We start from the raw sequence: 25,378 nt of genomic DNA, 5'->3' as shown, positions 1-25,378 counted from the left end.
GGGGGGTGGGGGGGTGGGGGGATATCTTGGAAAGCTTCCTATTCCTCCAGATGCAAAACACTTTCCTGGTTAGTAATGTGCCCACTTCCCTTTCACCTGTTGTGTTCATCCCTTGGTTTGAGTGCAATACAGTTCTGTATGTAGCTGTATTAATAATTTAATTTAAAAAATGAGAAACAATATGTAAATAAGAGGGGAAATACTGTATATCTACATATCAAATAATCATAAAAATGTTTTCAAACCCCCCCAAAAAAAAAGTATATTTGTGGGCCGGGGATATAGCTCAGTTGATAGTGCTTGCCTCATATGCACGAGGCCCTGGGTTCAATTCCCAGCACACAAACACACACACAAAGAATATTTGTAAGATGTTACCATTGGGTAAGCTGGGTGAAGGGTATATGGAACTCAATATATTATTTTTTGCAGCTTTATGTGAATCAATTTTTAATTAATTTTTTAAAGCATAATTGTCATTTCTAGGGATGCAAATCATGGGGAAAGTCCGGAATAAGCGCTCTGTTAATCATTTTGATTCAATTCTGACTTTTTCATTTTGAGTCTTTACAAAGACTATATTATTTTTGAAATAATAAAATTCCACATACATTTTTTAAATTATTTATTTATTCTAATTTATTATACATGGTGGCAGAATGCAATTCATTTCATATTACACATATGAGGCACAATTTTTCAAGTCATTGGTTGTACACAAAGTATTTTCACACCATTCGTATTTTCATACATGAACTTAGGATAATGATGTCTAACCATTCCACAGTCATTCCTGCCCCCTTGCCCCCTCCCTTCCCCTCCCTCCCCTTTTCCCTATCTAAAGTTCCTACACTCCTCCCATCCCCCTCCTCATCACCATTATGAGTCAGCATCCTCATATCAAAGAAAACATCCAGCCTTTGGGTTTTTGGGATTGGCTTACTTCACATAGCATTATATTCTCCAACTCCACCCATTTACTTGCAAATGCCATGATTTTATTCTCTCTGAGTAATGTTCTATTGTGTATATATACCAAAGTTTCCCTATCTACTCATCTACTGAAGGGCATCTAGGTTGGCTCCACAGTTTAGCTATTGTGAATTGTGCTGCTATAAACATTAATGTGGCTGTGTCTGTGTATTGTGCTGTTTTTAAGCCCTTTGGGTATAAAACGAAGAGTGGGATAGCTGGGTCAAATGGTGGTTACATTTTCAGTTTTTCAAGGAATCTCCATACTGCTTTCCAGATTGGCTGCACCAATTTGGAGTCCCACCAACAATGTATGAGTGTGCCATTTCCCCCACATCCTCGCCAACATTTATTTTTGTTCACATTCTTGATAGCTGCCATTCTGACTGGAGTGAGATGAAATCTTGAGTAGTTTTGATTTGCATTTCTCTAATTGCTAGAGATGTTGAACATTTTTTTCATATATCTGTTGATTAGTTGTATATCATCTTCTGTTCAGTTCCTTGGCCCATTTATTGATTGGGTTTTGTTTTTGTTGTTGTTGTTGTTGATGTTAAGGATTTTTAGTGCTTTATATATCCTAGAGATTAGTGCTCTGAAGTGCTTGTGGTAAAGATTTGTTCCCATTCTGTAGGCTCTCTATTCACCTCATTGATTATTTCTTTTGCTGAGAAGCTTTTTAGTTTGAATCCATCCCATTTATTGATTCTTGGTTTTAATTCTTGTACTATATGAGTCTTATTAAGGAAGTTTGAGCCTAATCCCACATGATGGAGATTAGGGCCTACTTTTTCTTCTATTAGGCACAAGGTCTCTGGTTTAATTCCTAGGTCCTTGATCCACTTTGAGTTACGTTTTGTGCATGGTGAGAGATAGGGGTTAAATTTCATTTTGTTGCATATGGATTTCCAGTTTTCCCAGCACCATTTATTGCAGAGGCTGTCTTTTCTCCAGTGTACATTTTTGGCATCTTTGTCTAACATAAGATAACTGTAATTATGTGGGTTGGTCTCTTTGTCCTCTATTCTGTACCATTGGTCTACAGGTCTATTTTGGTGCCAATACCATGCTGTTTTTGTTACTATTGCTCTGTAGTATAGTTTAAGGTCTGGAATAGTGATGTCACCTGCTTCACTCTTCTTGCTAAGGATCGCTTTGGCTATTCTGGATTTCTTGTTTTTCCAGATAAATTTCATGATTGCTTTTTCTATTTCGATGAGGAATGTCATTGGGATTTTGATTGGGATTGCATTAAATCTGTATAGTGCTTTTGGTAGTAAGGTCATTTTGACAATATTAATTCTGCCTATCCAAGAGCTATGTAGATCTTTCCATCTTCTAAAGTCTTCTTAAATTTCTTTCTTTAGCGTGCTGTAGTTTTCATTGTAGCAGTCTTTCACCACTTTCATTAAGTTTTTATTCCCAAGTATTTTTTTTAAGCTATTGTAAATGGGATGGTTTTCCTAGTTTCTTTTTCTGAGGATTTGTCACTGATATAAAGAAATACCTTTGATTTATGGGTGATGATTTTATATCCAGATACTTTGCTGAATCCATTTACTAGTTCTAGAAGATTTCTGTTGGAACTTTTTGGGTCTTCTAGGTATAGAATCATATTGTCAGCAAATAGGGCTAAAGTTCTTCTTTTCCTATGCATATTCCTTTAATCTTTTGTCTGTCTGATTGCTCGCGCTAGAGTTTCAAGAACTATGTTAAATAGAAGTGGTGAAAGTGGGCATCCCTGTCTTGTTTCAGTTTTTAGAGGGAATACTTTCAATTTTTCTCCATTTAGAATGATGTTGGCCTGGGGTTTAGCATAGATAGCCTTTACAATTTTGAGGTATGTTCCCGATATCCCTAGATTTTCTAGCGTTTTGAACATGAAGGGATGATGTATTTTGCTAAATGCTTTCTCTGCATCTATTGAGATGATCTTATGATTTTTATCTTTGAGTCTATTGAGTGATGAATTACATTTATTGATTTCCATCCACCTACACTTTTTAAAACAATGAGGAAGGTAGATTGATATATGCAGACATGAAAAGAAATTGACAAAAAATAATTCGACTATTGTTTTTATACCTTTTATTGTACTTAATTTCTAATTTGAAGACAAGATCAGAGAGTTGGGGTGAGTTTCAAATGTACTTTAATAAAAAGTCCTCAAGATGAATTGGAAGAAACTAATGACAATTATACATTTAATTATTCTAATGATAACAGTTTATATCCAATTTTCAGAAATGTTTCCTATAAAAATTCTCATTATTATAATAACCAAGTAAAGATATTTTAATTGGGGCTGAGGTTGTAGCTCAGTGGTAGAGCGCTTGCCTCACATGTGTGAGGCATTGGGTTCGATCCTCAGCACCACTTAAAAATAAATAAAATAAAGATATTGTGTCCATCTACAATTTTTAAAAAAAGATATTTTAATTGAAACATCATTAACTTTTCTGTAGGAATACATAAAATAATAAATGGCTAAATTAATAGCACTCATGTTTTCAGGGAGTCAGGGTCATAAGTTAGTGGCGTGTCTTTCTTTTCAACCTGGGCTATGGTGAACCAATCACTGGAGTAACGATACTTATTAGTCACTATTTTTAAGCATTTTATGTTGTTAACAAATATAACACTAGCACCTGTGTGTTTGGGGGTAATTCTACTTTGTTAGTGCATCACCCCAGACCCTTGGTAAAATAAGCTTTCAAGCAGGGAAAGCTTTCAACCCCCATTATTCCTTTCCCATCTTGGGACAAATCTCAGCCATGAGCTGGTATTCTCTGCCCCAGTTAAATGTCAACCCCTGGAGATGGTATCCTGGTTAAATTTAGAAGGGAGAGACCCTGATGGTGTCCCAACTCAGTGCTTCCTGAGATGTGTCTGTGCTTACATTTTAGTCAACTGTGGGAAACTCACTCATCAATAACTCATAACTCACTCTTTTCCTTAGGCTTTTTGGAAGGGACATAAACAACAGAAGGCATACACAGCCAGGCGAAAAATGTTCGTTGACAATACTAATTCTATTGTGAAGGTAAATATCCTTTCCTACCATATCAAGTGCTTGGCTTTAACCTTTCCCCTCACTTTGTTTTGATTTTGATTTATACAGAGTTGCAGAAAGGGTAAGTGTGAGTCTCGAAGTCAGTCCTGGGTTTAAATCCCAATTCTGCTACTCATTTAGACTGATCATCTTCAGTCAGTTCAATTGAACCACTACAATTAGTTCATTTATGTGGTTTTGAGAATCATGTGAAAGTGATTCTATAACCAGTAAATGTTCTCAATTTGTCTAGAAAGTCTAAATTGATTATTTAAACTCCAGTAATCTAAATTGATTATTTAAACTTCAATAATCTAAATTGATTATTTAAATTGATTATTTAAACCCAGCCTTAGTTCATGTGCCTCTTCTTACATTTGCTAATAATATTTAGAATGCTCAAACATACCAGTAGAAAGAAAACCTTAATTATAAGGCAAATGCAAAACCAATGACAAAAGGAATTAGAGCTAATTTAAGATATGTAATTGAATGTTGAACCAGGATAACTCAGTTTTCTACCCAGGCAGATAGTTCTGAGCTCTAGAGCAAGCAAAGGCACTGTGGTCACTGCACTCAGAGAGCTGAAAGCCAAAAGACTGTAAAAAATGAGGTTGTAGATAACTTGAAAGTCCCAGATGAGATTAGAACAGCAGAGCTGGATAGAAGCTAGAATCAGATGAGATTCATTTAACTAAATATTTTAGATGGTAAAGTCAGAGAATGACATGGTCTACATTCATTGTACATTACCTCCTGAACCAAATAATGCTATGTGTTCACTGGGGTGAATATGCCCATTCCTTCAGAAAACTGTTGGTAGCAATTGGTTCCTCTGAGATCTCTTGAGATATTTTCCTGTAGACATCTAAAGGATATTGCTTGCATTTAAAGGGATGATGATGAAAATCCTGGACTTGGATTAATTTGATTCCCTGACTCATTGCAACTCTCACCAAAATGCCTTCTCTCTTGGCTTTTATTTAAGATTAAAAGAAAATAGCAAAAAGCTACATCTCTCTCCACCTCCCTCCCATTAAGGAAGTGGGATGAAAGGTAACAAGGTGTTTTGAACCTCCCGAGAAAAGTGGTGAAAGAAATGGGAAGTGAAGGGCAGGCTTTAGGTATTACTTAGCAGTCTGTTCATTTTTTATCAGATGAGGTATCAATATTTTTAGAAAGATTGTGTAAAATTATATTAAAGCATTGTTTGGTGATCACTTTGATGCCTCCATTTTACTTAATTTTAGATTCAGTCCTGGTTCCGAATGGCAAAAGCAAGAAAGAGCTACGTTAAACGACTACAGTATTTCGTGGATCATGTAAGAGAAGTGCATGCGGGTTTTTAACTGGATTGAAAATGAACTAAAAGAATGTTTATTGAATGTTGGTTAGCACTGAATGATTTTTATTAAATGATGCTAATGACCACTTAGGAAAAATTAGGTGGTAGAGCCTAATGCGTCATTATTTGGAAGTTTACATTTTTTATTGAGAAGTTATACTGAGAGTACGATTTCATTAGTCAGGAGTGGAGAGTAAGAAGAAAACAGTGTGGGATAGTGATAGGAGAGAAGATTCTAGAGAAGTATTTTCCAGCACTTGCATGTACAGTTTTCTAACTATTCACTGATTAAATTGAAACCCATTGGAGAAATTTTTTTCAGAATCTTTAAATAGATGTGTGAGCAGAGATTGAATCATCAAAGTTCTATGCTGAAGTCTGTTTCTCTTTTTTGATCTCTTTAAACAGTCCCCTTATAGTCTTGTTTATTCTGGAAGCTAACCTCTGTGACCCCTCTTCAAAAAAGAAGGAAACATAAATGTTAAACACACTGTGTCTAAGGATCACCAGTTCTAAACAGCATCAATTGTGATGTACTATTTGTTCTTAAAGTTCTAAGTTCTGAAGTCGTGGGGCAGATGGGACTCTGGAATCATGACTTGTCTCAATGTTTTTCAGAAAAATGAAATTGTGAAAATACAGTCCTTGTTGAGAGCAAGCAAAGCTAGAGATGACTACAAAACACTAGGTAAGTGAAACATTTAGAAACAGAGCCTGGATTCCTTATTAAACAGTGAAAACAAGTGTTTTCCAGCTTCAGTGGCTTCAGAGGCCACTCCAAGAACAGAGGATGATGCCATTGTATCCTGTAGATTGTGATCATCTCAGGCTCTGTGACAGGAATGGGCCTTCCTATTGTAAGTGGAAGGGATAAGCAGAGTGGGTGTGATTTCTTCCTCAAAAAGAATGGAGTTGGCATAAATGCTATTTTTATATTAAATTTTATTTTTATATTAAATGAACTAGATCAAGCATCTAAAGCAAAAGAATTAATCACAAGATAGGCCTACATTTAAACTGTTAAGTAGCTGGCTTATCAACCCCCTCCACATACACATACCTTACCTTAAGGATAAAACATATTCACATAAGAAATTCATGAGAATTAAAAAGAACAAGAAAAGAAAATCTCATCTCCCCAAGGTGATAATCACAAACATCTTTGTCCCATCTAGAAACTTAGATGACTCTATATTTGGTTGTTCATGCTGGGTTCATGCTGTAAATTATGTTATTGGTTTAACTCTTCTTATTCCCTAAGTGTCAAAAACACCACAGAATCAAGCCCGAAGTACAAGGACCACCTTCGAGGGCCCTAGGGGCTGTTCAAGTCATCTTTGTACTTCTGTGTCTTTCGTCCCAGTCAGTTTATTCTTATAATTAACCCAGAGTTGCTCTCACTAAAGCATATTTTAAAAGAATTTTTTTAAGAGTCAGCGTTCCGGGCAATTAAAGCCTCAAGTTAAAATTACTAAGGGAAACCCTCTTAGAATTTATATGAGAAACCTCTCTCCTAGTTACCGAGGTTGAACCCCTAGGTTCTGAGCATAGCCTCCCTTGGTCTGTACTAGAAAGACCAAGACCAACTTTCAATTTCTAAAATCTTTACTTTTGTCAAGTAGAACACTCATTCCTCTTATCATCACATTGATTCCTGTTTGTCCTTAACGGTCTTCCTTCACTCCCTTTCTAATTCAGCTTTCACCCAGTTTTGGCTCCTTCCCAAAGATCTTTTAGGCTGAGTTAACCACTTTCTGCTTCCTGCAGCAAGAACATAAATCTCTTATCTGGCTCAGCCATAAGGCCTCAGAGCTGAGGTCACTTGCCTCAAGTTTCCCAGGTTCTTCATTGATAAGATGCAGATAGTACTGTCCTCTCAATGTGTGAGTTCTGGGAACAGTGTGACAGACAGTTGACAAATGAGTATTAGATAACTAGAAAATACTGGGCCAGACAGTATCCATTTTGTATATTTGTTTATAGGATTAGTTTCCTTGTCCAAATTTTTACATGATACAAAATGTTTTATTCCACAAGTACTTTTATTGATACATTTTTCTGGTAATCCTTTATTTATAGGCCTGCTTTCTTTCCTGTTGATAATAATTCCAAGCTTTCCTAATTAAAGTATTCTGTTCTTCTCCCTGCAGTTGGTTCTGAAAACCCACCATTAACAGTAATCCGCAAATTTGTGCACCTATTGGACCAAAGTGACTTGGATTTCCAGGAGGAGCTGGAGGTAGCACGATTAAGGGAAGAAGTAGTGACCAAGATCAGGGCCAATCAACAGCTGGAGAAAGACCTGAACTTGATGGACATCAAGATTGGACTCCTGGTGAAGAACAGGATCACACTAGAGGTCAGTGGGGCTCGAAAGACTGTTGGCTCTTAGGACAAAGAAGATGAACATGTTTATGCTCATGGCACTTTGGTCCAACCAAGTTCACTTGTCATTTTTATTATTATAAGTTAATGGGTCACAGGACTACAAAATCCAATGCCTCCTGTTTATGACATATTTTCCAAGATTATTTTACCATTTTGAAATGAAATTTACATATAATAAACTGTAGTTTCTTATGTGCTTTCATAAAAAAACTAAAGCCTTTATATAAATATGAAATAAATAAAAATAAAATGATTCATAATGAAAAGCCCATATCTAAATGTGAAAATACACAAGCCTGATGACATTACAAGATATCATAAAGTTTTTAGGGGATTTGGCCTCTTCCCAGAATCACCAAAGATCAAAGATTGAGAGTACCACAGAGGAGAAAGATGCCCCAGTGACAGAACAGATGACACCTAATTTTACAAAATGGAGAACAACACCTTAGAAACCTCAAAATAAATATGGTCTGCCCCCAATATACATAGCAGTTGCAGTCATAGAAAATCTAATGTATATTAAAATTTCTTGTGTAGAGTTGGGCATGGTAGTGCACACCTATAATCCCAGTGGCTCAGAAACCTGAGACAGAAGGATCACGAATTCAAAGTCAGCCTCAGCAATGGGGAGGTGCTAAGCAACTCAGTGAGACCCTGTCTCTAAATAAAACACAAAATAGAGCTGGGGATGTGGCTCAGTGATTGAGTGCCCCTGAGTTCAATCCCTGGCACCAAAAAATAATAATAATAATCTGTATAGAGAAAATCCATTGTGCATATGTAAGTTCTGCCATGAAAAATGGGTGTGGGGTGATTATTTAAGCAGAATCACCCCACAAATTGCTGAACAGTATATCATCTGTTATCTCTAGCATCCCACAGAAACCACAAGTGCCTTCTGATTCAGACATCCAAAATCACCCTACATATTTCCAAAATGTCCCTACAGAGTGAAACCACACCTATTAATAGCTTCTAAATAAGTAACGTTGTGGGCTTTGTATCTGCTGAAGCCTGCTCTCTAAACAGTATAAAAACTGTTATTTTTTACTGAAGAATGCATTTCTCGGGTACGACCTTTCTCCATGTCCCTGTTCCTTTCTGATATGCCAAATCAGTTTTCAGAAAACTAATAGTTCAAAGAGGACAGCTAACCTTCCAGAAGTTCAGAGAAAGCTACAGTGGGTTAAAGGTAGAAAGTAAGTGAGCAGCCGTAGGATACCTTGTCAAGTGGGCACACAAATGCCCCACCCTTGTCCTCCAGACCTCATGAAGATACCAGGGAAAGAGTCTAAGAGAAACTAAGAAAAACAGAGCAGGGTGAAAAAAAGGACATAATCATATTTTCTAAATATTCAAAAATAAAACTGCAATTTACATGTTCTATATTTAACCCTATTTTCTTTATTTTATCCTGAAAAAACTGTAGTACTTCATTTATTTAAAAATCATAGATTTGTATTTGTTTGATTCACATAAAAAAACTTCTACAGTATAATATATTCTAGAAGGTCCTGGAGAAAATGCCTTTTATAGCCTTAAACTGCTGTTATACCCTGTCCCCATGATGTTGTAAACAGGAAATATCTTGCCTTTCTTATAGTTTAAAATAGTGTGTATCTTGAAGAAATACAACCATGGCAGAATTCTAGATCTCTCTGAATGTTTGCAGGTTTTTGTTTTGCTTTTTAAAAAGGCATTTATTATTCACTTGATAGCACTATGAAACAAGATTAATTTTTCAAGCCAAGCACAGTGGGGTTTATCTCTAGTCCCAGTTACTCTGGAGGCTGAGGCAGGAGGATCAGTTGATTCCACCAGGGGTTCAAGTCCAGCCAGGGCCACACTGCAAAACTCTGTCTCAAACAAAATAAAAACATACACACACATATAAATAGGTAAAGTTAATTTTTTCAACTTACATTTTCAAACACCAAGTTTATATCCAATATTTATCAGAAATTAAACGATGATTATTTTAAATATGTTGTCTTTGATCTTAACATTGATAGTAGTATTTTTAATTTGATTTACGTATAAGATGACTAAAGTTTGCTTTATGGTACTACACAGGTGGGAAACAGCTTAATCAATAAATTGAGAACTATAGAATTTAACATGTAGGTTTTATAGCCACTAAAAATGTTTTTGAAGAATATTTAAGGACAGGTAAAAATGTTTTGCAATATATAGAAAAGAAAATAGTACCTAAAATATTATGATTTCTTTTCTCTAGAAAAATTTACTGAAGAAAAGAAAAAAATTAAGTGATCATAAACAATGAAATTAATCTTCTTTATCTTCTCTTTCCCTTATTTCTCTTGGTTTTTTTTAATAGTAACAATGTGTTTAGTTAGAAAAAAAAATTTTTTAAAGAGAAGTGGCTTAGTTCTTACAGATCTAAGCTCCCTCTTTAATACCCTTATAATTCCAGTTGTTGTTTTTTTAATTTGTTTTGCTGTATTGGGTACAGGGCCCTCTGCCACTGAGATACATTCCTATCCTTATTTATTTATGTGTGTGTGTGTGTGTGTGTGTGTTTTGAGACAGGGTCTCTAAAAGAAGAATTTCTTCTGAAAATCTCAAATCAGCAGTCAGTGAAGTGACTGACATTTGTTTCAGACAAAAAGAACATCTTGGAGAACACAAAGCAATTGAAGTCAAGTTTCTTAAAGGCATAAGAGGGAAAGAATAAGTATAAATTCAGATGAGATTAATATAGAAACTAAAAGTAAATCTTTCAGTGTTATCTCTAGTCAAGAGTTTGCTATATCATGCAACAGCCCAGATTTGCAGACCAGTACCTCCTGCAACTCAGGATTGAGATTTCTTTTACTTACCTAATTATACCATTTCACTATTTATATTAGCATGTGATCTTGGCCATGTTTTCTAACCTTTTCCTCATTAGAAATATGCTTGATGATTTGTGTATATTGTATTTAACTTTCACAACAACCTTATAAACCTTCTATAAGATTGCTATTATTAAACCCATTTTTTTTTTTTTAGTTAGACCACTGAGACCTAGGTTAACTTGTGCAAGGTCACAAAGCTACTTATTTTTTGCGGATACCCTTATTTTTATGATTGCAAAAGTCAGGTTCTTTGTGCGAACCCGTTCCTTCTACAAAACTGTTTATATCCTAACATATTAGCTGCATGCAGATATCCTACTATGAAGGGACTGGAAAAGATGGTGACAAAAGGGCAACATTGAGATGTGGAACTATCATGAAGAAGCTAAATACTCTTGCTCCTTCAAACCAATATTCCTTTAATGTTCAATATGAATTAAGTAAGAATAATTAAGAAAATTAAGTTTTGGTTAGTTAAAGTATCTGCCTGTGTTTGTAACCCCTGTCTGGGTTGGTCCTTGTTTCCTTCTTCAAGCTTCCCAAAACAAAGCTTCCCATTCACACCAGAGCATTGTGTTAGCCAGTCAGAATTTCCTGGGAAGAAGGAAAAAGGGGTTATCTATGACACGGGCACTACCCTTGGACCCCCCACAGACAGGCACTGGTACATCTGCACAGCTCTCCCTTCTTTCCCCCTCCTGAGCTCTGCCCTTTGCTTCCTCCGTTTCTTCATGAAACCTCTACTTCTAAAGGATAGAAATTGAGTTCTGCCCCAGAGCTTTTCCATAACCCCTACTCTGTCTTCTCATCTGTAAGTCAAAAACCATTACCCTGCAACAAAACAAAGTATCCAGCTTTTAGAGTGGCTTCCATTGAAAATGTGTGGTTGGGAGGGATGTGAGGGATTATAGGTAACAAGGTTTTTTCCTACCATATATTTAAAACCAGAGTAATAGACTTAGTTCACATAACTGAGGGAGTTGAATGATTTACATGTCACCAATAATTTGAAGAGGAGAAACCTGGATTAAATGGCACTATAAACCAGATTTACTCTAGCAATGTTTGGGATTTATAGATAAAGATATTAGACAGTCACCTGCCCGGACCTTCACTTACCCTGTATCCAGTGGTAACTACACTTCCTTTCTCTTAAATCTATTTTATACATTGGCAAAGGGAGGGGGGAATGTGGCTTTCTTAGGAAATTCCATGGAAATGCAAATCAAATACCCTCTCTCTCTCCCGGTATAAATAATTAGGGTGACAGAAGTAAGTGGGTAAGTCCTCTCTAAGCTGAGAATGAGAAAGAATAAAATCTTTCTGTAAGCAATAGATATAACCACATGGAACTATCTTACTTATCCTGGAGCTGAAAGGCTTTATTTCTTCCTCTTGGCTGACCCCCATGAGGAGAATTGAGTTACTAGGAAGTAAGCAATTTAGATCTTGCCCTTTTCGTCAAGACCTGACAGTGTTTATTATCCCCAGGGGCAGCTGGAAATGGGGGCAGGCATATTTTCAGTTGTCAAAAGACTAGGGGAAAAAATGACTAGGGGACTGGGGTTGTGGCACAGAAGTAGAAGAGTTGCCTAGCGTGCGTAAGGCACTGGGTTCGGTCCTCAGCACCACATAAAAATAAAATAAAGATATTGTGTCCACTTATAACTAAAAAATAAATATTAAAAAATGACTAGGGACTGCTTTGATATTTATTGGGAAGGAACCAAGGATCCTAGATGGTTAATAGTGTGTTCAAAGAAAAACACTGTACTGCCCCAAGTACCACTGTGCTTCCTCCAAGGACCAGTGGTCAAGCTTTCCTGATGCTGACTGCAAATAGAGTTCTCTTGTGGAGGTTGGGCTAAGAGCTCAGTGAAACACCAAACATTGTTTTAGGAATACAAACTTTCTTTCCACTTACTCTTTAGGACAGCGATCCCATCTATAGGCAGGGATGGCCCTCTAGAACAAGTGACTCCTTTCAAATGTGAGTCATGTGCCATTAGAAGGTCATGAAGTCAGCTTAGTGTGTCACAATTGGCAACAAATGGAATAGAGTAAAAATGAATTGCAAATATCAGAGTAGGTCCCAGTAGTAAGGATAAGTATTGTTTCCTATAGTGTGTATGTTCACCAACAAGAGATAGAAAATATATTTCTTACCATGGATCTCTGTAAAAACTGCTGGTAGACCCTCATCTGAAGGACCTAATCTTGGTCCTAAACTTTAAGCTTTCAAAGTGACCACTTGACAGTGTTTCAACCACATTTTCCAAGATTCCCTATAAATGATTAAAGGAGCATGATAAAGAAAATCTTTAATTCTGCTAAATATTTAGAGGATTCCTTTCCCTTCCATATCTAATCTCTATAATACTCATTTTTACAAGTACTTTTACATATTGAGATAGAAGTCACACTTTAAAATGTACAATTCAAGATTGTTCAAGAAAGTCACAAGATTTTTTGACCATTTCTATCTAATGCTAGAACATTTTCATCACTCCATACTCCAAAGAAAAATGTTCTGAAATTAGATGGTGATAATGGTTTTGCAACCTTGTGAATATCCTAAACACCACTGAATTGTACACTGCTAAGATGAATTTTATAGTATAGTATCTGAATTATATTTTAATTATTTTAAAAAAGGACCTGTGTATTACTAACAATAGCTCTGCATTCTCTCTACACACCTGGCCATAGAAACCATTAATCTTTCCATCTATGTACCATGGTCTGTGCTGGACATTTCATATACATGGAATCACACACGTGAGACACCGTGAATCATTTTTTTCACTTAACATCGTATTCTTAAGTTTTACCTGTATTGTAGCATGAATCAGTACTTCCTTCCTTTTTATTGAAAAATACTCTTCAATAAAAATTGTATGGAATACCACATTTTGTCTATCTGTTCATCAGCTGATGAATATTTAGGTTGTTTCTACTTTGTGCCTCTTTTAAATATTGTTGCTGCTAACACTCAGGTACAGGGTTTTGTGGGGACATATATTTTTTGTATGCTTAAATATATGCCTGAGAGTGGAATTGTTGAGTGATTCTATGTTGAATTTCTGGAGAACTGCCAAATTTCTTCTGAGGGTCCCCACCATTTTTTCCATATTTTTTATTGGTGCATTATGGTTATATATAATTATGGGATTTTTGTTGCATATTTATATTTACACATTATATAACACTATTATTTGGCCAATATCACTTCCCAACACCTCCTTCGTAACCTTCCCATCTCCCACCCCTTGGTCCCTTTCCTCTACTGAGCTCCCTTTGATATATATATATATTTTTAATGAGATCCAGCTCCATCTTTCTTTTCCTTTTTCCTCTCTAGCTTCCACATATGAGAGAAAACATACAACCCTTGACCTTCTGAATTTGATTTATTTCACTTAACATGATGGTCTCTACCAACAAGCTATAATGTTTCTTCTACTTCATTCAAATCCTCACCGATATATTCCCTTTTTTGTGATAGCCATTTTAGTGTGAAATGATATCTCATTGTAGATTTGATTTGGATCCCCTGATAAGCAATGATGTTGAGTATCTCTTAATGTGCTTGCTAGCCATTTTTATGTCTTTTTTGGGAAAATGTCAATTCAAATCCTTTGTCCATTTTTTTTTTTACTGAGTTATTCATCTTTCTATATTTTAGTTGTAAGAGTTATTTATTCTGGATACAAGTCTTTTATCCAATACAGGATTTGCGAATATTTTCTCCCATTCTGTGAATTGTCTTTTTATTTTCATAGTAGCCTTTAAAACACACAAAGTTTACATTTTAACAAAGGACAGTTTTTTTTTTTTTTTTTTTTACTTTTGTCACTTATGCTTTTGGTCTCCTATTTAAGAAACTATTGCCTAATCTAAAGTCACAGAAATGTATGTCTGATTTTTCTTTCAAAAGTTTTATAGTTTGGGCTCTTATATTTTATTCTTTGATCTCTTTTGGTGAATTTTTGTTTATGTTGTGAGGCAGGAGTCTGACTTCATTCTTTTGAATGTGGACACCCAGTGTTCCAGCATTGGTTGTTAAAAAGTATTATTCTGTATTGAATTTTCTTGGTGCCTACATTAAATCCTAGGAGTAAATAAATACAGCTTCAGAGAATACTTGTTACAAAAGCCAAATTCACCTACAAGGCACATTTCCTTAACATTTTCTGTTCCTGTTTCTTAATGAAGGAAACATGAGAAATTAAATTTTCCAACTGAGTGTGCTTCTGGGTGTAAAGGGATGAGGTAAATAGTACCAGAGTGCAAAACAGTAATGTCCTGAAATTCTTTACAGGATGTAATCTCACACAGAACAAAACTGAATAAGAAAAAAGGAGGAGAAATGGAAATACTGAATAACACTGAACACCAGGGAATCAAAAGCTTGAGTAAGGAGAGGAGAAAAACACTGGAAACCTATCAACAGCTGTTTTACCTTCTACAGGTGAGCACAATTTATCTTTCACTATGAGTTTTGAATACACATATTGTTGTGTTTGTGGTTTATGGTGGATCTTTCCCCACACTTCAGCAATAATGACTTGCATGTTTTGAGCCCTTACCAAATACCAAGTGCTGTTTTAAGTGCTTTACACATATCATCTTACTATGATTCTGGGAACCAGGAGACAGTGAGTGCTATCATTTTCCATTTGCCAGATGAGAAAACGGAGACACAATTATTAAATGGTAAGGTGAAAGCTTTGAAAACCAGGCAGTTTACTTCAGGGTCCATGACTGTATTATACTACAGTGATCTGCAAAAATATGACTATATTATAGTATGTGATCTGCAAAAACGGTATAGATCTAGTAATGACACAGACTGTTAACCATGAAAAAAAGCTAAAATAACTGTGAAAAACAGATGTTTACCAAAACCGGCCTGCCCTTATTTGAGAGAAAGAGCAAGAGGCTTGGGATTAGGAAATAATGAACCTTTTGTATTTCATTATTTTCATAGCATAACTGTGATATAAATGAATTGTAATTTTCTATTGCTTCCAGAGTTCTGGTAAGAACTATTAGGTTTAATTGGTTATGTTTGCCCTTTAATGGACCAGTTCTTGTTTTGCTTGACCGTAGATTTACCCCATCCACCCTACTAACACATAAAATTAATCACAGAGGAAACTGAGTAGGTAATGGTAAAAGGTCCAAGCCTCTGCTTCATCAAGAAAACTTTCCCATAAGACGAGGATCAGTAGTTCTTTTCTTGTGAGAGTCCAGTTTCCCTTGCTGTGGGTCATTGATTCCTTCAAAGCCTGGAGAAGCCTGAATCTTTGCTTGAGGATGTCACTGATATAAAGAACACATGATAGAAACCATAAATAAGGATGTGTCTATCCCAATTGAGTGACTAAATGTTAGTTTCGGTAGATGTTACTTTAGGTTCAAAAATTCTCTACTTTGAATAATGAATAGGAAAATATCTTCTTCAAACAGATGTAGGTGCCTCAGATGGCCACCATGTGGCAGCATAGAAACAAAAATATAAATACTTAAAATTGTGGAATCCAAAAACCTTTGCAGAAACAAAGTAGGCTCGCGTTATGCAGGGAAGGTTTTATGTCTGATTGATTTCAATTAGTAGTCAATCACCAGTTGTAAATCTAATCTTAGGCACTTATTATTTTTTACATCCATGAAAATCCAAGCTTATGTAGGTTAAGATTTAATTTTTCTAAATTTACTATAATCAGTCATAAGAAAAGTAAAATTTAGCCACTGGCCTAGGACTTCTTACCTTGTTGTAAATAAGGCCTATTAGTGGAATGAGAAAAAGTACAGGAACATGGTTAGAATAACTCCATTGAGTTTTATGCCCCAAATTATCCCAAACTAATAGTCCCAGGGCAGGACCATTCAGTTGTACGAAGTGAAATGTCTCTTATGATTTTTCTCCACCTTTTCCTCTATCTTTTTTTTTTTTTTTTTTTTGAGACATCAACCTAAAATCAATGTAGAAATTTTAGAAGAGCAAATGGGTTGGGCATTGCCCTTTAGCAAGGAGTCTCAACCACAGCATCAGGTCAGCTAGTAAAGGTTTGCTTTGGGTTTATTTCTTCAGTAGCAGCCTAAGCTTTGAAGATTTGGGGTCACCTGAGGAGAAATGGCAAAATAGCCTTCTTTCTTTAGTCCTATAGTGAGTTTCCTTTCTCGTAATTTCCACCTGTTTAGTGTTAGAAAAGAATCATTACAGAGCTGTCAAGAAAATGTTGTCCTGAGCTGCTGCTTCATAAAATTTTAACCAATTATTATGAGCTCAAAAGTCAACCTCTAAGTAGTAAGTAAACCAAAATTTGAATTTTCTTGAAACCCTTAAAGCCTAATTAGTTGCTATAAAATATACTAGGTGAATACTAGCTTTCAAGCATGTAAATTAAACATTCTCTTTTCTTATCAGAAGGAAAATGAAGCCAGGCATGGTGACACATGCTTGTAATCCCATCTATTGGGGAGGCTGAGGCAGGAAAATTGCAAGTTCAAGGCCAGCTTGGGCAACTTAGCAAGACTCTGTCTCAAAATTTTAAAAATAAATAAAAAAGCTTGGGAATGTAACTCAGTGGTAGAGCATTTCCTTAGCATGTGGGAGCCCCTGGGTACAATCCCCAGTACCAAAAAAAAGGTGTGTGGGGGGGTGATGATGATGAAGAGAAGGAGTCTTAAATTTTTTCTGAATGAGGGGTCATGATTGTGACTTAGTGGTAGAGTGTTTGCCTAGCATGTGTGAGGCACTGGGTTTAATCCTCAGGACCACATAAAAATAAATAAAATAAATTTATTTTTAAAAAAGTGAATGACTTTTTGACTTTAAAATCTTCAAATTGTTTTCTATATGAATCATTTCCTCTCTAAATAGTATTATTTCTCTTTGAACCTCTGGCCCATTGGTGTAGCTGTTGAGGAAAATCCTATGACTGTGAAAGCAGGTGCCGAGTCTAATGAACTCCATCAGTGGATCAGGGCTGCACATCAGTTGTTCTGAATTACTGTCAGTCTTTTAAAATCTCTTTTGCCAATTTTTTGGTCATGTCCTTCTGGAATTTTCCTCAGCAGATCTCCTGACCTTCACCCCTCTCTACAACCTCCTCACTTCCCTCTACCTTCTCACTCCTCAAAGAGCAGCATGGCCATCTCATTGTCTTCACATATAACCTAGCCTTTTTCTTTCTAGTCTCAGAAGATGTTCTCTTTATTTATCTATCAGTCACTCTAGGCCAGTCTGTATTGCCTTAGTTCATTCTTGTCAGTCTTTTTGGATACCAGATTCCATGGGCTCAACCCCTTCTTCTTTATATATATTTAGTAAATATATATAACAGGGTATAACAAATCCTATCATAACTAATATAGCTACCTTTATACTATAGTATTAATAATATTATCTGATACCTCTTAAGGTTATGTATCAGGTATGTGTTTATATTGCTCTTAATGACATTGTCACTAAATAGCAAGGAATTAGATACTGCTTTCTGCTTTAATAATTTATTAACCTACAGTGTGTGGGGGTTTTGTGTTTTCTTTTTCCCTCTTTCCATTTAGACAAACCCTTCATACTTGGCTAAGCTGATTTTCCAGATGCCACAGAACAAGTCAACTAAATTTATGGACACTGTTATTTTCACACTGTACAATTATGCCTCTAATCAGCGGGAAGAGTTCTTACTCCTCAAGCTTTTTAAAACTGCTCTGGAGGAAGAAATAAAGTATGTATACAAACATGTATGTAAAAATACCAATGCATAGGTCCTTTTGTTAGTGGTGACTGTTTCAGGTTTATTAAAGTAATTTTTAAATTATTGTGGTATGTTACTCGTGCATATTAAAATATATGAAATTTCTTGAAATTAAAATAGAATCTCAATGGATGGTTTCATTTTGGCTTTGTTAGAACTGTTCTGCAGTTCAGCTTTTTCCCACAGTGATCCCTTTTCTAGGGCTAAATTAACTTTTTATTTTGTATGTCTACAACAATTGGAAACCAAAAGCTTATTAACAGTCAATGAGAAAATGTATTTTATCAAAACTCTCTAAGAAATAGAGCTATAAATAGGTGGGATGCAGATCATGATCATGATCTCTGCTAAAGTTCTTAGCTGCTCTTGCTAATTTATTCTCTGTTAGCTGATGTAAAGAGTGTGCAGTTAACTGTAACAAATGCTCCCCGCCTCCAAAAAAAAAAAAAAAAAAAAACCATGAGAAATGTCCTAAGCCAAGAGAGACCATAATTGGCTGTCTAATTTCTTGGGAGCTTATGCTCTGCTAGTTCCTCTGTGTTTCTGAAGCAGATGAGCCAGGCAGCCCTGCCCAGGGGGTGTCTGTAAGCTGGCATAAGAGATAATGAGGCATGAGAAGCATAATGCCCTGCAGTGGGGAGTGTGTGAGTACTAAATGAGCGACAAATGCAATGTAGCAGACTAGACAGATGGAAGGAGGCGCTCCCTCTAGGACTACTGAAGCAGATTTTATGGAAGAGGAGGAGCTGCTTGACCCAAAACTTTGAAGGAATAACTACAGCTTTTATAAGATGAGATAGAGAAATAGTGGTGTAAAAGGCACTCATTTGAGAAAGAGATAAAGCAGGAAAGATGGGCTGGGGACAGATCACTGGAGACACAGAGTAGAAGCCCAGGTATTGAGGTTCTGTTTACTTTCTGGGCAGCTGTGAACAATTTCTGAGCAGGGTATTGGCATGACCACATTGGTTTTCTTAGAAGACGGATCTACCAATAGTGTACATACAGGATGAATTGAAGCTACACAGGTCAGAAAAATGGAGTCAGAAGGAAAAAAGATACAGCTTAGAATTAACACACTGAGTTTGAGCTGTAGGTGGAGAACACAGAAAACATGTAGGAGAAAGTTGGAAATGTCAGACTGGCCCCTGGGGAGAAGGTACAGATTAGAAATTGAGGTCAGAGAACAAGTCCTAAAAAGAATGGTGGTTGTGCCAGGTGAGTGAATTCTGAGGGGACAGCATCAGCCAGTTATTTTGTTTGACCACTGGTTTCATCCCATTTATACATAAAATTAGTCAAAAAGGGAAAGAAACCAGAATTTAAAACTGGAGGAGAAACCAGCAAAGGAAGTAAAAAAGAATAGGTAAGATAAGAACCAGGAAAGGGCACTGTCAAGACCCTAAAGGGAAAGAAGTAGAAAAGGGAGGAGGAGTGGTCAAGAGGAGGAGGTCAAGGGGTTAGACAGAGGGAAGAGAAAAGAAGTCATGAAAAGCAGCTATCAAAGTCGAGAAGAGCTTTCTCAGCCATGCACTGTGCCTAGAAGCTGCATTGAAATGAGTTGAGTGAGATCTGAAGGTGTAGAGACAGTTTATTTGATCAAGAAAGTTATTTTTGAAATGTGATAACTGGAGATATTACAGTCCTTGTATAGTGTCACCCAGTATTGTTGGTCTTGGTTCATTTTCAGTTCATACCTGCCTCCTAGATTAAAATTGAGGCTGAAACCTTATTTTTAGATCCTTAAAATGTTCAGATAAGAAATACATCTTACAAATAATTGTTTTTATTAAAATCACACCAACCTTGATCTTCATGGAAAAAAAAAATTAAACTCTAAATGCTCTTGGCTGCCAGGGAGACATTGTTGAAAATTCTATCCATAGAATCAAACCATTTAATTTTGGGCTGGGCTTTGTTTAGGTCGAAGGTGGACCAGGTACAGGACATAGTCACCGGTAACCCTACAGTCATCAAGATGGTGGTCAGCTTCAACAGAGGTGCCCGAGGACAGAACAGCCTGCGCCAACTTCTGGCTCCAGTGGTAAAAGAAATCATTGATGACAAGAACCTGATCATCAATACCAACCCTGTAGAGGTGTACAAGGCTTGGGTGAACCAACTAGAAACACAAACTGGAGAAGCCAGGTAACAAAGTCAGGAACGATGGTTTTTCACTAACGTTTTCTGATCATTTTTACATATTCATTGATATATATTCTTCAACTCTGTTAAGCCAAAAAAAATTTACTGTGAAAAGTCAGTTTTCAATTCAAAATATTCGCTCCTGCATATTCGCTCCTGCATATCTCATATTCTTGAGCTTTTGGTCATCTTGATACTAAGTGGTATTTTCAAACTTCAGAATCAGTGGTTCCCCAATGCCACAAATATTGTAATCTTCTCCCTTGTTTATCCCTCATGTGTTACTAACCCTAGACCTAGATGTAGTATATGCTTTCTCTTCACCTGAGGAGAATCCTGGTTTAGTTACCAAGTGAGCAAGTTCTGTGCACAACTATTAAGAATTCAGTTAGATGGGCTTATTCTGGGTGGTTATTTATGGATTTATTCAATCCTAGCTTTTAATTTCTTGCAAAAGTATATCTTGTAAAATACTTAAGATATGACAGAGAATTATATGGGTGGTTGTCATAGCACTCTAAGAGTGAAAATTCAGGAAAAGTCAAAATATTTAGCTTTGAAGAATTTATTAAATGATTGTGATGGTGATATAGATGCAATTAGGAATAATATCCCATTATCTTTTTTAAAATTATTGGTTATATATATCTCACATATACATCTGTATATGTGATCTGTATAGAATGAGTATATGTGATCTGTATAGAATGAGTATATACACAAATTGCATCATACATATGAATATATGGGTCCCATACACACATGTATAGAGGAGGACTTGGAAAGTTAGGCAGATGTATGAAAACTGGTTCTATGTATTGGTACTATTTTTTTTTTTTTTTATTTACTTCAGTGTACTTTTTTTCTGTGATGGACACATATTACTTTTAATAATAATTCAGATTTTTAATGCAAAGAAAGTAGGAGCCAGGGTATGGTTCATTGGTTTTATTTGGTGGTTGTTGTTTGTTGTTGTGCTGGGGATTGGACCCAGGGCCTAGTGTATGCTGCTTGGCAAGCACTCTGCCTCTGAGCCATATCCCCAGCCCAGTGGTAAAGCCCTTGCCTAATGCACACAAGGCCTTGAGCAATCCAATTTCTGCACCATACCAAAAATAAATAAATAAATAGATAGATAAATAAATAAAATTTTTCTAATTTCAAAAGAGCCCAGAGGGTGTCCTGGAGTCCCTCCTGCTCCACTGGTGGCAGAAGGCATATCTGACACTTCACTTAGCAGAATCTTATTATTGGAATCAAGTGAGCAACATCCATCCAGTTCACTTGCAAAAAAAAAACTGAACTGTAGAGCCAACTTGGCAGGAATACTAATATTTATACCTAAGGCTCCAGTTAATTTAAAGTGCTTGTGTTTTCAGCAAGTTGCCTTATGATGTGACCACAGAACAAGCTCTAACGTACCCAGAAGTGAAAAACAAACTGGAGGCATCCATTGAGAACCTGAGAAGAGTCACCGACAAAGTCCTGAATTCTATCATTTCCTCCCTTGATCTACTGCCGTAAGTTGGATTTGTAGCAACTTTGGCATTATTTGCTGAAGTTCTCAGAATCCTGTGTAAGATAAGCCCCTGCAGTGAAGATAGATGTTCTCCTCACGTTGTGCTAACTATTTGAAGAGGATCACATTTTCCTTTTAAATTCACAACTATTCTCTAAAGAAGGAATGATATTTTGGTCATAGCCACAAATACTGCTCAGTTATTATCGTCAGTGGAAGTCCTGTGATTCCATTACCATCTCATTTTATGTTTACTTTTTAGGAAAACTGCTCAGCTTTAGTTGACTGGAACAATTGCTGTTTGTTTCTTCCTCACTTAGCCTTTTTCCATTATTTTCTTTTGTCATCTGTTCTGTATGTAGTTATGGATTGAGGTATATAGCCAAAGTACTGAAGAATTCGATCCATGAGAAATTCCCTGATGCCACAGAAGATGAGCTATTAAAGGTAGATTTTCAAGGGTACTCTCACCATAGCTTCTTTTTGGGGGTCTGACCAAAATTACCAACATACCATTTTGTAAGATTTTTTTTAACCTCATGTATGACTATTTATAATAAGCTGCAAGACTTCTCTTTCTAAAGACTATCAGATTATTGATTATGCTAAGGTTAACTTAGAAATCTTAGACATGACTGCAATTTTTTGTATTAGAACATTTTGGGGGCGATTAGCATATTTTTCACCAAAGATAGTTTTGTTAACTATATTAATGTATGGTTGTATCACTGCCTTTACTTAATGCTTTGTTAGGGTACACATCAGAAAATGATCTGCACAGGGTATGGTGGCACACACCTGTAATCTCAGCAACTTGGAGGCCTAAGGCAGGAAGATCACAAGTTGAAAGCCAGCCTCCGCAACTTAGCAAGGCCCTAAGCAACTTAGTTGGACCGTGTCTCAAAATTAAAAAAAAAAAAAAACATTAAAAAGTCTGGGGATATAGCTCAATGGTAAAGTCCCCCTGTGTTCAATCCTTCAAACAAACAAACAAACAAAAAAAAAACAGATAAAAACGGAAAATGATCAAATGATCTGCTTTCACTTGGGAAATGTGATGAATATGCACTTTAATCAAAAAACTCTTAGATTTTTCTCTCTTAAAAATGGTATTTTTCTTTTGCATTACCTCAGATTGTTGGAAATCTCCTGTACTATCGGTACAAGAACCCTGCCATTGTAGCTCCAGATGGCTTTGATATCATTGACATGACAGCTGGAGGTCAGATCAATTCTGACCAAAGGAGAAACTTGGGGTCAGTGGCCAAGGTTCTTCAGCACGCAGCCTCCAACAAGCTGTTTGAAGGAGAAAATGAACATCTCTCATCTATGAACAATTATTTATCAGAGACATATCAGAAATTCAGGTGAGAGGGGATGTTAGATTTGAAGAAATATGCAAGAAGGTGGGCAAGAACAATGTGTGCCTGGAGCTGGTATTGTTGGGGTGGGAAGCAGGGGCCCCAGTGGCTCCATGCATTTCTTCTATCAATTGCCACTGAAGGAAGGAGAAGGGAAGGAAGAGCAGGCTGGGTTGCTGATGCCCAGGCGTTTCCTCCCCACCCCTAGTATTCCTGCCACACTGATTGCTTCCTACATGTATGATTTCTGCTATTGGCAAAATGAAATGCTTACTCTTCCAGGTTGTTACACACTTGTACTACTTAGAATGAAACATTCAAACTAGTCGATTTCTGTTTTGTTGAACGTAAGAGGGTAACTTTAGAAAAGACTAAGTTGTTTTCCCCGACAGGAAGAATTTGCCTTATCTGCAACAAACAACAGGAGGAAATGGAGTATTTTGTTTTGAAAGGTTGGGAAAATCCCAGATTTTATATTTGTAGATGATTATGTGTGCATGTGGGCTCTCCTGTTCTCAGCCTTTCTTAGTTATCTAAGTAAGATTTAATAGTATTGACTTTGTGTTTCCAAAATATCACCCTGATCATTACACAGGGAGAATGGAGTGAGTCAGCAAGGTTTACTCCCCTGTCAGGAAGCTCTCTGATGAAACACTTTCATCTTGGCATTTGTTTGTTCTCTTGTCTACAGAAGATTGTACAAGTGTTACACAACTTCTACCTCCTTCTGTCTTCATTAGGAGACTAATTGCCCATTCTTCAATTTCCTCTGGGTTAATGACTTGATAGTTCATGATCACCATCCCTATCTGGAAATTTTAGCCTTTTGGGAGAAAGTTACCCCAGTCCTCTGCAGCAAATTTTAGCTTTTTAAGCTGCTTGTTTTTTGTTTGTTTGTTTCTTTCTTTCTTTCTTTTTTATTGATTGCTCAAAATATTACAATGATCTTGACATATCATATTTCATACCTTTGATTCAAGTGGGGTATGAATTCTTATTCTTACCACGTGAAGCTGTTTGTTTTAATTCTGCTCAGTGACTGAAAAAGTACTATCCATGGCCCATATTTCTTGCAAACTCTTAAATGTTGTTAAAGCTTCCCTTTCAGTTCCTTTTTTTCTTGAATTATTATCAGCCATCCATACATGGTTCCCAGCTCTTCATTTAAAAAGAAAAAACAACCCCAAACACCTCCCCTTGCCTCATCTTGAATTCATCCTTTTTCTCTTCCACTCATATCTATTCTTTGTGTGTCTCAATTTACCGTGAACAATTATAACCAAAACAGAACAGGGAGACCTATTGTCATGGGGGACATGATTCCCCACCACCACATGACTTCTGCCGTTTCACCTCCCCCAACCCAGGGTTGGGAAGGGAAAAGTCATTTCTGGTGGATAAGTCTTGAGTGCTCTTAGGAGAGATTTCAAGGATGATTTCAGATGTCTGAAACATTTACAACTGTATAGAAAAACACGCACACACCACCTGTGCTAAGGTCATTTGGAACTTCTCTTAAACTGACATCATAAGATGCTTGTCTCTTTTTCATATCTCTGTCTATATTTGCCATAGTTTAAATGGTAGAGGTTTTTAAAGTATTACAGCATTTTCCAAATTTGTATGTGTAGCTTTAATAGTCTTCCCATATGCCTGCAACTATTGCTTGAATCAAGCAAGAATGAAGTAGTCTTAACTCCCATTTCTGTCAAGGTGGTAGTTAGGGTGGTGTAGACCCAGAACTTGTGCCATTTAAAGTTGTAAAATTGATAAATTACCTTCTGGGTTGTATTCTTTACAAAGACTTGATTCTCAAATCAAGAATTATTCATCTTAGGGCTGGAGATGTTATTCAGTGGTACAGTATGTGCTTTCATGCACAAAGTCCTGGGTTCAATCCTAACATACAAAATTAGAATTAGTCTTGACATTTTTATTGAAACATCCAGAACTGTGGGGGGGGGGG

At 36.4% G+C, this 25,378-nt stretch overlaps 1 protein-coding gene across 1 annotated transcript in view; it reads left to right on the top strand.

Annotated features, from left to right (window-relative positions):
- The window catches only part of Iqgap2 (IQ motif containing GTPase activating protein 2), a 247,439-nt gene that overhangs the window by 187,576 nt on the left and 34,485 nt on the right, over positions 1 to 25,378 (top strand). The window contains exons 17-26 of the mRNA XM_048800107.1: positions 3,932 to 4,015; positions 5,275 to 5,346; positions 5,988 to 6,057; positions 7,520 to 7,728; positions 14,940 to 15,089; positions 18,194 to 18,357; positions 20,311 to 20,535; positions 21,912 to 22,052; positions 22,414 to 22,498; positions 23,186 to 23,418. Coding sequence (XP_048656064.1) covers positions 3,932 to 4,015; positions 5,275 to 5,346; positions 5,988 to 6,057; positions 7,520 to 7,728; positions 14,940 to 15,089; positions 18,194 to 18,357; positions 20,311 to 20,535; positions 21,912 to 22,052; positions 22,414 to 22,498; positions 23,186 to 23,418 — 1,433 coding nt within the window. The remainder of the gene's footprint in view (positions 1 to 3,931; positions 4,016 to 5,274; positions 5,347 to 5,987; positions 6,058 to 7,519; positions 7,729 to 14,939; positions 15,090 to 18,193; positions 18,358 to 20,310; positions 20,536 to 21,911; positions 22,053 to 22,413; positions 22,499 to 23,185; positions 23,419 to 25,378) is intronic.

Source organism: Marmota marmota, unplaced genomic scaffold (assembly GCF_001458135.2).
Source record: "Marmota marmota marmota unplaced genomic scaffold, marMar, whole genome shotgun sequence".
Classification (NCBI taxonomy): Eukaryota; Metazoa; Chordata; class Mammalia; order Rodentia; family Sciuridae; genus Marmota; species Marmota marmota.
This window is presented reverse-complemented; position numbering and strand designations above follow the sequence as displayed.